The sequence below is a fragment of the Phalacrocorax carbo genome, chromosome 3, assembly GCF_963921805.1.
Source record: "Phalacrocorax carbo chromosome 3, bPhaCar2.1, whole genome shotgun sequence".
Lineage (NCBI taxonomy): Eukaryota > Metazoa > Chordata > Aves > Suliformes > Phalacrocoracidae > Phalacrocorax > Phalacrocorax carbo.
This window is the reverse complement of record NC_087515.1, coordinates 73,979,677-73,992,335: the sequence shown is the minus strand read 5'-3', so window position 1 is coordinate 73,992,335 and position 12,659 is coordinate 73,979,677. Positions and strand designations below refer to the sequence as shown.

At 42.7% G+C, this 12,659-nt stretch overlaps 1 protein-coding gene across 1 annotated transcript in view; it reads right to left on the bottom strand.

Moving 5' to 3' along the window:
- The window catches only part of CEP85L (centrosomal protein 85 like), a 122,486-nt gene extending 110,122 nt beyond the window's left edge, over positions 1-12,364 (bottom strand). Inside the window, exon 1 of the mRNA XM_064447401.1 lies at positions 12,253-12,364. Coding sequence (XP_064303471.1) covers positions 12,253-12,301 — 49 coding nt within the window. The 5' untranslated portion in view covers positions 12,302-12,364. The remainder of the gene's footprint in view (positions 1-12,252) is intronic.
- Between the last annotated feature and the right edge of the window lie 295 nt (positions 12,365-12,659).

Sequence of the window (12,659 nt, the reverse complement as noted above, 5' to 3'; positions counted from 1 at the left end):
TGCTGTCAGCTATCACTGGCAAAAAGGCACCTAGTTAATTCTGGATCATTACCACTCCTAATTTCAGTGGCATGCACAGATCCCACATGATCTACATATACAAAATAATAACAGCACTGTCTTAATATTTGGTTCCTAAAATACCTCTAACATGCTTGAATGTAAAAAGTATTATTTTAAGTGACCGCTATAATACTGTTATTTTACCTAGATGCTGAGTGGAAAGCGACAACAAAAGACTTAACTGGGTTTCACAGCAGATACATCCTAACTTAAGGATACTGATTTTTCTATTCCACGCCATGACCTTGACATAGATTGTGACCAGGAATTAATCACCCATGACAGCCAGTGTAAATTTATAAAGCCAAAGGATTCTGAAGGAAACTGTCACTACACTGCTATCAAAACTGACAGCTATGCAAAGCTCACTCCAGTCACCATGGATGGGACCAGGCTGTACAGTGTTTCACACCACGACAGCACTGAAGCCTGCCTGAAGCCCTTTCAAGGAAAGAGTCAGCATTTCAGCCCAAACACACTGCCAAAGTTATTTGGTTCGCCTTCACCATCAACAACTTCACCAAAACCCTACTAATTAAGCTAGAAAATCATACACTAGTGTTTTGAAATAAGTCAACCCACCTTCAGCCCAATTCCCCCATGCCTACTCATACAGCCCCCTGATACTGCTGAACTTATCCCAGTTGCAACCTCTCCCTCACCCCATTCTCAACAAATCCTTCAAGGTTTCCCAGCCTCTCTTTTGCACTCTCTCCCTGTCCCACATGGCTAAGTAACCACAGACCTCTTCAAAAGGAAAAGTCTACAAACAAACCCACAAACGGTCTTTCAGTGAACCATTTCCTGTATTGTAGGAATAAACTCACTTCAGTTGGAAAACTTTTATGTTTACTCATCATAGCTGCAAGATCATTACTGCTCAAATATTAAAGAAAGCCTCACTTTGGTGCATGTTTCATGCACAGTTCTTTGCCAATATTATACTTTTTTCAACTGTTGGAAAGGCAACACAAATAGTGAGAAAGGAAACAGACAGGGGAACTTAAAATTTAAAAAAAAAAAACAACAAAAAAACCCAAAACAAAACGAAAAACCTTTCCAAAAAGTAGACACAAGAGCATATGTCATACTTTAACAAATTTACATAGGTTTTTTTTTAAAAAAACCTGACAGTCAAACGATAGAATGGTGCAACAGCAGCTTCCTTCAACCAAAGGTGAAGCAAAAGATACGCTGGATTCATTCAATCTGATATCCCGACACAATAAAAAGAACCAGGCACCAAGTGTTCCTTGTAGACACAGGCAAAAAGAAAACTTACATAGACAAATAAATACTCTTGAAAGTAATGTTAAAAAACTGGCATCCCAACCCTGACATCTAGTCAAATATTTGCTAGGTGCACTTCATCTCTATGACCCTCTGCAAAACAAATTGCAACTTCTAGTAATGCAAATGTCCAAAACAAGTTTCAGGTCTACAGTGCAACCTCTTCCCTTCTGACATGAGCAGTACACTGGTAAGAGAGGGTTTCTGATGCTTCCAGGGAAGATGACAGTTCCAGGACCCTTTTCACACACACTCTGGAGGTGGTGGAAGCTCACGGCTCTACCAGCTGGCCATAAACTGAGGTACCAGAAGGTCCTAGTCCCTCCTTTCACATGAACGCAGCTGAGAGTAGGTGGATGATACAGCTTAATCTAAGTGCAAAAAGCAGCAGGGCAAAATGGGATGAAACGGCAGCCGTAACTACTGAACTTTTACATTTCAGTTTCTCAAAAGCACTTTACAATGTCAGATAGCTAAAGTATGATTCATCCTGAGGCCTGATATCCTTTATTAGTGTCCTTTCTTGACAGAGCCTGCAGGCTATTTAAGTTCCCCTAGTTTTTCAGTTAGAAACTGATTAGCGCAATCCTAAGTATAAAGAAAGATAAAAATGTACAGATGCAGAAGGAAGCAGGGAAAGAAACACAGGAGTGCAAGAGTTTAAGCAGAAGAATATTGAAAGAGACCTTTTTACCATTGTTTTTACTAGTACAGCCTGATAGCATACTGCCTGGCATACAAAGGCACATGCCTGTCCTCTGTACTATTCGCGTGCAAAAACATTCATTTACTAGAGAGAAAAACAACATAAACAGTAGAGGAGAAAAATGAAAGTCAAGAGAGAAACACAAAGAAGAAAATCCTCAAAATACAATCCTCAAAGTAAACACACACCTGACTGGCAGTATCAATTAAAAGAACCTGACTATGGTCATGTTTTAAGGAATATAAACTTGTGCTCCGATTTCTTAAGAGAGCTAAATTTAAAGTAGATTGTGTCACCAAGCCTCCAGCTTCTTTTACCTCTGGAATTCCTTAAATTTTAAACCATTTTGGTGCTAGTGTCCCATATCCCCGTGTCCATCCGTCCCCCTTGAAGTTGCTAAATATACTATCTCTTATCATAGATAATTATAGCTATAGAACCTGTCTTTATACAAAGTAGTATTTCAGTGTGAACTTTCACACATTACAGTTTTTTATGACTTTACAAATGTGGATGGCACTGTTCAACAAGTTATAAGGTTTCTCGTGCAGGGAAGTATGCAATCTAGAAGAAAAAACAGGAACCAAGAATAATAAATATGTCAGTCTAACAGATGAGCTTTAGAGAATCTTGCCATGGCAGTTAAAGATGTAATCAGGTAGCTCGCTCTCTATCAACCCCCTACACCAGAGTCCATAGAAAGTAAGAGGTGCCCAGCTCTGTCTTCCCAAAGAGTCCAGCTGGCTAGCTTATATGGCTAGCTAAAACAGGTTTGAGCTGAGAATGCTGTCTGACATTTGAGCTAATTGGATCTAGTGGTCAGCTGCTACGCAGAGGCTGCTCACCTTTCCCAGCCACATACTCGCTTTTGCTTCCCCAGCGTAAGCCCTGCCACTCCAGATCCCACAGAAAGTGGATCAGGAACAAACTGTCCCTGCTTACAGAAAAGGTTATCTGCTAATTTGATTTCCTAAACTGGCTCAGCAAGGGGCCAGACTAGCACTGCCAGACTGGGAGGGCGTAGGAGCATACAGGCACACTTCTGATGCCTAGCAGCGACTAGCTAGTAACTAGGCTTTTCCCTACTGCCAAACTGCATGTCAAGGCAGATTCTAAACTGGAGCAAGATAGGCATAAATCTCTGCTGGCTTCACTGTGGAGGACAAAATCTGTTCAAGTAGGAGAAAGGTGTGTTTAGCACAGCATTCTACTAGCTAAAAAGGTGGCAAAATCCTTAGACTGACAAAGTACATAATGATGGACTCAGCCTCCCTGATTTCTATTCTGGAAAGTATGTAAAACAAGAAAAATTTGTAACACACTGATTTTTATACAGGCAGCATTTAGCAGTAGTTATTTAATATCAACCCAGTGATGAAATTCCTACCTTTGTCAGGAAAGAGGTTTGCTTTCATTTGATCACTGACAGGAACAAGACCAGGAATTCAGTGCAATTATTGATGGCACTCCTGTGAGTTTTCCGCTTCCAGATAGAGCATTTGCATAAAACAGAACTTCAAAATACAAACTGCAGATGTTTCTAATTTCACGTTTGGCACGCAGACTACATATATTACCTCATGCCTGCTATGCTGGCTTGCCTCTTTGTCTTTGGACTCAATGCACTATTCACCCCAGAGAAACGCAAAATGATATTCTTAGTTTCCATTCACTTCCATATCATAACTGCAGAGGAGAAGGCTACCTTTTAAACTTGGAAAGTTTATCACTTACAATACGAAGAGGGGAACAACTAGGAAAATAAACACATTAAGTTATGCTTGAAATTAATATAAACGCCAAAGAGGAAGCCCTCAGAACATGAACTAAGTTCCTAGAATATGTTAAAAATCTATGCATTTGTAGGTGACCAGCTGAATCCTCCTCCTATCAAAAAAAAAACCTAATGATCACAAATTATCACCTATGTTTTAGCCCTTCTTGCAGCTTAGCTTTACTGGTATTCAAAACCAAGATCAGGTAAGTTTTTCTCCAAACTATCACTCCAACATTTTTCTTACAGAATTACCTTTACCCTCCCTCTTTCTGTTTGAAGAGTTAATTCAATCCCCTCTATGCATGGGGAAAAGTAAAGTACTCACAGCTGCTAGAATGAGTCAAAAAAATACTAAATTATTTTAAGCAGTTCCCACACTTTCCAAAATGGATCAAATGAAGGAGTCTAGCAGTCTTACTTTTTTCAAAAAAAAAAAAAAAAAAGCATAATTTCTCTCCTCCTTGTAACCAGGTATCAGATTTAAAGGTATCCTTGATGCTACAATAATGGTGAAGACAGAGACCAAAAGAAAAAAAATTTCACTGAAACATTTTGCTCAAGTATAATGACACTAGAAGTTTTCCCATCACTTTTCAAAGAGGTCTAATGTGCATTATACACAAAACAGGATCTACTTTAATATGGACGTACCAGAGACCAAGGCTCCAGACTATATTGCATGCTAACAGAAGTATCTACCTCATTTAAGGGAGTACCCATATTGTTACATTTGGGTTAAAAGGATGAAATTCTGGCTTTACTTAAGTCATTATGAGATTTTCCTTACAAACTTCCAATGCTTATGTTACAAGGCACAGCTTTTCCCCAAGCTCAGCTTCTACTCACACCTATTCAATACAAGCACGTACAAAAAGAAAGAGCAGCAGTAAAAATTTAAAAAGCCCACAACCCCACAAACACCACACCAACAAAACCCTTTCACACTGTACACCATCAACCCTACCTAGAATACCTCCAGTCAAAACAAGTACTTCTCACGTTTCCATCTTCACAACTATAAATCACTTGTGATGTAAAACTTTACAATAATTCTACTGACCACATAAAAGCCCTTGTTCTATCAGTTTGATATTTTGGATGATGAAGTGAACAGAAAGAGGTTAAGATCACAGCTGGTCACTTTGTTTTCCATAAAGTCTCTAGGAAGAGTGATAAAGTTTTCTGTAGCGGTGTTTTCAACGCCTTTTAGTGGTTCTAGCTAGGTCATCAGACTCCCACTTTGTTTTCTTATTACGCACAGAACCATCGGGCCTTTGATCACTGCTAGTCACTGAACTGTTATACAAAGCATTAATTCTCAACTATAACGACATCTCCAAAGGTTCAGAATTGCCAAAAGGTATAAATAGCTTTGCTGTAGAGTAGGCATTCAGGAGAGAAGATACAATCTTTAAAGAAATGCCGACTTGAAAACAGTCTTATTTATTCCAAAGCATTTGAAAAAGTTGCAGCTTTCCACACCATCTGGAAACTACACTACAAAAGCAGTAAAGCAGACATTAAAACCGTAAGAATACCTTATAAGGAATCTCAGATCTGACTCCTGGATGATTCAGGAATGTTTCTTGTCTGAATACTATACCACTGGTCTCTTAACATATTAGGAAGTTGAAAGTTTGAAAAGCATCATTTGCTTTTCTGCTTGTGTTTGCTAAGTCTACTTCAGGTGTTTTAATCAATACAGAGGCAGCATGACTTTTCCTTGGCACTACTTGTCCTTAGCAAGACTGAGAGAGTCTTCTACCACCTCTCCAGTCATCATCCATTATTCTGGACCTGTTTCAACCTGTTTGCAAGTCCAGTAATTGGTGGAAGCTCCACTATCCCGTGGAATTAATGTCACTTTTTCCTGATCCTCTCTTAATCTTCCTTGGCCTTCATGGTAAATCTGAGGATTAACTATATACTTCCTGATGTCACCAGCAGTGAGAAAGCAAGATTGTACCAGGAGATTTTTCCACTATCCACCAGCTGACTGAGGAGCCAGCCCATTTAAATCCAGGTATTCCGCACCCACCTGACACCAGCATAGATGCTTCCTGCAGCGATGTCTCACACCAGGGTCAGGCAACTGTCAATCTCCCCTTCCGTATTTATTTAACTTTAGTATTCTCCTGGTACAGCTGCCCAAATTATCTTGCCATAAGGTTGAACAAGTGCTAGAGAGGGCACATGGGAAGCAGTAAGGACACATGAGTAGAGGTACCCAGAAGGGTGGGAGCGACTACCCGCTAGATTATCTTAGCTGTAAAAAGAAACCATGCCCTGCAATTTACCCACATACACTGCTTCACACAAAGGGAGTTTACCTGTCACATCTTCTCATATTTCAGGGACTATCATATCTTGAAAGTAAAAAAAAAAAAAAAAAGAGGAAAAATTCTCAACACTTGCCCTTCCTTTATTTGTGTTAATGCCTCCTTTTACAGAGGAGCCATTTGACTCTCAAAGAACAGGAAAGATTCCTGGGGAATGAGGACAGAAAGATGCAGTGCCCCTTGCAGCATGGCTGGCTACAGAGAAATAGGTCACTTGAGAGAAGCTGTGCAATCAATAGGATCTCCAAGCCCAGGCAACAAAGCCAGATGCTGTGGAGAACAGTGCCCAGGGAAAGCCAGCATTCTCAGGGGCAATTCCACGGGGGTCAGCAGTTTCAGGGCACATGAAGGATGATGGGTTAGAACTAACACAAGCCTAAGCACACTCGTGAGCATATTTACACAAGTTATTCCCTGCTGCATGTTCTCCTTCTCTCTAGCCATCCACCTCTGGGCCTGTACAGCCAACCTGCAGTCTCATGTGCCATATTTAGAACCTCCTCAACTTGTCCTAGACAGCAAAACTCCTATGTGGGAGCCTAAGACAGAAGCCAGAACCTTACTATACTTCAGTACACCTTCCCCCAGTGTTGGCAGGAGCAAACTTCAGGGCTACGTATAGTATTGCTCTAGATCTACCAAAAGAAATACTCAAAACATAACGGCTTCCTTCTTCAGACGTTGTACCAGGTGCTGAAGGGCAGCCGGGGTGCCCAGAGCTGGACACAGCTGGTTCCAGCCGGCTCCAACCCACCCGCCACAGGCATGGCAGTGATCCCTCAGGGAAAGCCTGTGTAAGGAGGAGCAAAACACTGCCCGGGAGCAATGAGTGATGGGGGGAAAGTGCAAGAAGCAGCCCTGCGAGCCCAGGGATGAGAGCAGGAGCTCTGGGCACCTGAGCAGAGATTCCCTGTCAGCCCCTAGAGAGGCCAGGCTGGAGCAGGGCAACAGCATGAGGAGGAAGGAGCATGGAGAGGAGCTGCCATGGACTGACCCCATGGTCAAGTCTCTTTTGCCTGTGACGGCAATTAGTAAGCAATCTCCCTGTCCTCACCTCAACCTGCGAGCTTTTCCATCCTATTTCCTCTCCCATCTCGCTGGGGAGGGGGAGCGAGTGGCTGGGGGGCATCTGGCAGCCAGCCAAGGTTAACCTACCACAGAAGTCAGTAAGAAAGCCACTTTTTGAATCCCATAGCAAAAACACTGAATGTGTTTTAAAGCTAATCACAACAAGCCTGTTTTATTGTCAGAGTACAATTTTAAGACACATCTGGGCATCTGAGAGACTACTGACAACTACAACCAAGTCAGCACTTTTACAACCAAAAACCAACCAGCACAGGAATTGACAATTAGTTTAACTCCCAACTATGAAACCACAGACAAGTTATATGATAAAAACAAGCATCCACACAATACAGAAGGCAGAGCAGTTGATATTGAACAAGTGTAGTACTATCCTGCTTTTCCTTAACTAACCTGTCTACAACAAACAGGCTTTGCTTCCAACCAGCGCAGGTGATCACCTCTGGCTGCAACCTCAGGTCATGCAAGAATCATTTCATTTAGGAGGCTTTCAGCTATTCTTACCACCATGCACTGCTATTGTATTTGGCAACTTCTCCATATTTTGAAATGCATAGGTTCTTTACCAGGTATTAAATGCCTGGCTAAAATCTTAGCGTAACTAATTTGCAACTACAACAAGCAATATTTGGTGGACATAAATCCTAGGCATTCTTTGGAGAAACTACAGCTGCTCTTAACCTAACTAGCAATTACTTCACCACCATCTCCTAGTGCAGACATGATGGCTCCAGCTGCTTTTTACTATATACTTTTTCTGTACAACTGTTTAAATTTAATGCATTCTTCTCAAAATCATTAAACCAATTACCACCTCTTTAATTAAAAGTTTTAAAAGCACAGAACTACTGAAACCACAGGTTTATACCCAGACAGTAAATGTTTAACATACAGTTAACATAAAAGAGATTAGAACAATTGCTTACACCAAAGACCAACAATATAATACACCCTTACAACTATCACTCTTTTCTTGCTAAGCAGCTAAGATACTCATGTTTTGTACACAGTAGAAGAGTAGTTACTATGTCCATAAAAGTGAATAGCCTGGAGGGAAGAGGAAAGAATTTGGAAAAAAAAAAAGCGCACACTGGCACTGTTTTTGAAGGGAAGGAACTCTTATTCACCACCATTCAAACACAGAATGTCATTTCACATCATTGCGACCTATGAAATATAGCAAAGGCCATTCTAGCAGCCAGTCTTGCTGCTGGAACATTACATTTTTCAAGCTTGTGTAAGTAATCTTTACAGTGCACCATATACAAACGTGCATATATACACTTATAATTGGTAAACAGTTTGAAGTCTATGCTCAGTAACACTAACTCACTATTTATTGCCTTGCCTAACCTGCAAAGATAAACCTGCCTTCTCAAGATGTCCTGAGAGCTGTCATATCCCCAGCTGCAGACATCCAACAGCAGACCAATAAAACTTGTTACAGAAACGAAACCATTGGATTTCTGCCCCCTCTCCACCTCAAAGGATGAAAAGGAGTGTCGCCATCCCCATTTCCCCTACCCTGGCTGTGTTGTGATGCTGCCTGTGTGTACCCCGCGGAGGCAGTGCCCCGCAGGCCTTACAATATGTTGTGACCTTACTGCTGCTGACACTTTGATTGTGACATCATTAAATAATCCTTCAGACCCACGGGTGTCACGCTCACTGCTGACAAGCGTTAAGTATGAGAACACGGGTAACTTCTGGGATTTCCCTTTCAAACAAATCACATTGTCAGGGCTCTAAGAGCAGAGAGCTGCAGGCTACTATTTTTAGGGACTGCCAATCACATCCTTTCGAGCACCTTACTTCCAGTTTTCACCACTTCTTGCTTTCATCACCTAAACAGCTATCACCAGCCAAATTTCAATAGTGGTCAACTATTGGTAAAATTAGACAGTGGAGAGAAGCTCGACCAGAGGTGGTACAGTGTACTGAAAGTAATAAATACTTGTTATTTCATTTTAAAGTGTGTCTGTTTCACTTCCCACAGGCATCTGTTGCACACACATAGCCTAGCTGAATGACTGCATGCCTGAGGAAAAACGAATCTAGATGAACACTTTCATAGTATTAAAAGAGTTATTAACCACTGTGGATTTCAAAAGATGGTCTAGATGAATAAGCACAGGGCTTGAAACCCTGCATATCCTTCACTGCAGTTATTTAAATTCCTGCAGCATAGTTGGTAACTGCTGTCTTCATAGAGGTATAAACTATGCTGCAAGATTTTCATGAACATTTAAATAAAATATCAAAAGACTCTAAATCAACCACATGCATTCCAAAAATAGCAACTTAATTTTTCAGCACAGGTACTGAGACTGTGAGAAACATGGGCAGCAAACTGTGCCATTAAATCCACTGGTTAAACAAGAAGCACCTATCTAAAAAAACAAAATAAATAAAAATCTCTGCATCATGCAAACAGACAGCACATTTTTTCAGAGAATCCACTCCTACTGAACTGAAAAGCAAGAACAACTTGGAAATCACAAGAGGGAATAAAACTGAAGGCCACAAATTAAATAGTCCACAAGAAGTCTCCTTGCCTGTTACATTTTAAGAAAACCAGAATAAATTTGCATCTACTATTGAAAAATCTGATAATTCCCCCGTGTAAATAGTTACAGAATTCTTCAACAGGCACCTAGTTTTGTAAGGGAATTGCAAGATTTTCAACAGAAATAGCCCTTCTAAATATCCTTGGATAACTAAAATACCACTAGCAAAATAAACAGTAATAAACACAGCTTAACAGGAACATACAGTCACTGTTATGCTGCCACAACAATATTTAAAAGACAATCGGAATCTATAACAAGTAGTTGCCATTAAAGAATTAGAAATATTTTGGCAGAAGAAAAATTCCTTTGGCTTGAAAAATAAATGCTTAAACTTCTGCTTACTAGTAGGATGCTTCTGTTCTGCAACAAAAAGACTTTTCCCATGGACAGCCTCCTTCTCAAAAAAAAGCCCAAAAATCTAACCTGGCAATAATATAATAGCACAGGATCTCAGTAGCCACCATCCCTTCATTAAAATACCACTTGGAGCTAATTAACTTCCTCTTTAAAGGGATTACAAACCTCGTGGAACAGCTTCTCGACTCTTTCAAAGTAAGACTGATGAAGGAAGGGACTACTGTGCTGAAAATTATAGCGCACAGATCATATCTCAAGGTTAAACCTTTGTCTGCTTGCTTTCTAATTAACCACCACCTTCTGTTAGCCTATCTTACCTCAAGTTATTGGTTTTTTTCCTACAAGTTTTGGTACCTCACACTTCTACTGCTTACAGACAAACGTGCATTTTGAACTTCACATTGACCCTGAGTATTTAAAGGAAAGGGGATGGGGGAGGAAAGAAAAGCAATGCACAAAAATCAGTTCTCGAGTCTTAAAGGCAACTGACAGACACGCAAACGTAAAGCATTCATCCAATAATTGATGAGAATTGCTGACAAATTCAACACAGTACTAAACACTCCACTTGACCCCAAACAAAAGGGAAGACACCATAACAAATGGCAACAATCCAAAATTTTCTGAAACAAATGAAAAATTAACACCAACCACTTTTGTACAGTCTGAAGTTAGCGACAATGATATAACTTTCTAATATTCCCGCCCCAAACATGAATAATCAAACACCCTAAAATCCTGCAGTTTCCATCAAAATAACTGAAATCTCTGCATCTAGTGTTCAGAATACCCAGCATCTTTGCAAGCTGCACTACAAAGATAATGTAACGCCATTCTTTTGCGGCAAGCATTAAAAAAAAAAAAAAACAGAACAAAACAAAACCCACAACACTTCAACAAGGCAAACATACAGAGAAATTAACAACTTAATAACAGTACAGAAAACAGGAACAATGTCTTCTTGCACATTACAGGGACTGAACATTCGACTACTTGTGGAGATTCAGGCAGCTGCTGAGAACATCTAAGCCGCTCTTGTATTTGCAAGAAAAATCCTGTCAGTCAAAGGCAAAACAATCCTGGCATTTAAAGATGTCAACTAACTGTATACATATTATGCAGTCCTATTTTGCAATCCCAAAATTAGAACATGCCACCAAATTTCTGACGGGGGTGGGCGAAGAATTATTCCAACAGGTAAAAAATTGCTCCAACACTAGTAACTGCAGAGCCAAGCTACAGACCTTCGTGGCGATCAATTGCTTCAGTAAGTCAAAATGTCACAAAATATTTGCAGGAACTCTGCCAGAGTAAAGCAGGTGATATAGTCAGTAATATTTTCAAATCCTGAAAAGGGCATCCAAAAGAGTCGGCACCTAGTCTTACCTGCCCAAAGGCAATGCTTGTATGGCTCCGCAATTAAATGCGCCTATTTTCTTCTGCCGGTTCTGACAGCCTCTACGGTGGGAAGTTCCCCCATCACTTACAGATAGGATGTCTGTCCTGAACAACCTAACTCCAGCCGTAAAATTTCAACGTATGCCCGCCGACCTGCAGGAACTGGGCTCTAATTAACGTAGAGGCAGCGAAGTGGTGAGGAAAAAAAAAAATAGGACGGGGTCGATTTGTTGCAGTCTAAATTTAAAACGAAGAAGAGCATAAAGGGAAGCGCGCTTCCAGCCTCTGCCTAAGGGTACAGTAACAAAACAGGGCGGGGGGGGAAGCCCAAAACAAGGAAATGGATTATGTAGGTTAAGCTGAGCTTTTCTCATCCGCTGCAAGGTCCAGCTAAGTAAACACCGCGCCCCCCAGCCAGCCGGCACGTCGCCCCTTCGGGGGCCGAGGCGGCGGCGGCGCCGGGCCGGCCCTCGCGCCGTCTCCGTGAGGCCCCACCGCCACGTCCCCCCTCACGGACCCGGGTGCGGAGGAAGCCGCTTCCTCGGACGTTTCTGTGGGGACGCGGGAATCAGGCGGGCCGGGGGAGGGGAAGCGGCGCGGCGAGGCCCTCCTGCCTCCCCCCCAGCCCCATCCCTTCCCGCCCGGCGGGGCCGCGGAGCTCCTTACCCGCCCTGTAGCCGCGGAAGCCGAGCTGGGGGTGCAGCCCGCCCCACATGGTGCCGGGCCGGAGTGGGGGAACCGCCGCTCTCCGGCAGCGGCGGCGCGGAGCTGCGCGCTCTCCGGCGAGCGGCCGCGGCCCGGATGACCGGCGGTAGGCGGCCGCTCCCGCTGCCTGGGGAGGTTAGCGGGGGGCCGCCACCGCGGCGTGAGGGGCGGCTGCTGCCTGCCCCGGGGGCGCCGCAGCCATAGTGCCGGGCCGCGACCGCGGGGGGCAGTGGGACCTCGCCGCCCCCTCGCAGCAGACAAAACTTGCTTTATCGCGCTGCCGCCGCCTGCCTCTCTGGCGCTGGGAGCGGGGCGGAGACAGGGGCGGGAGCCCCGCAGATGATGCTGCTGCTGCTCGGGGACGAGCC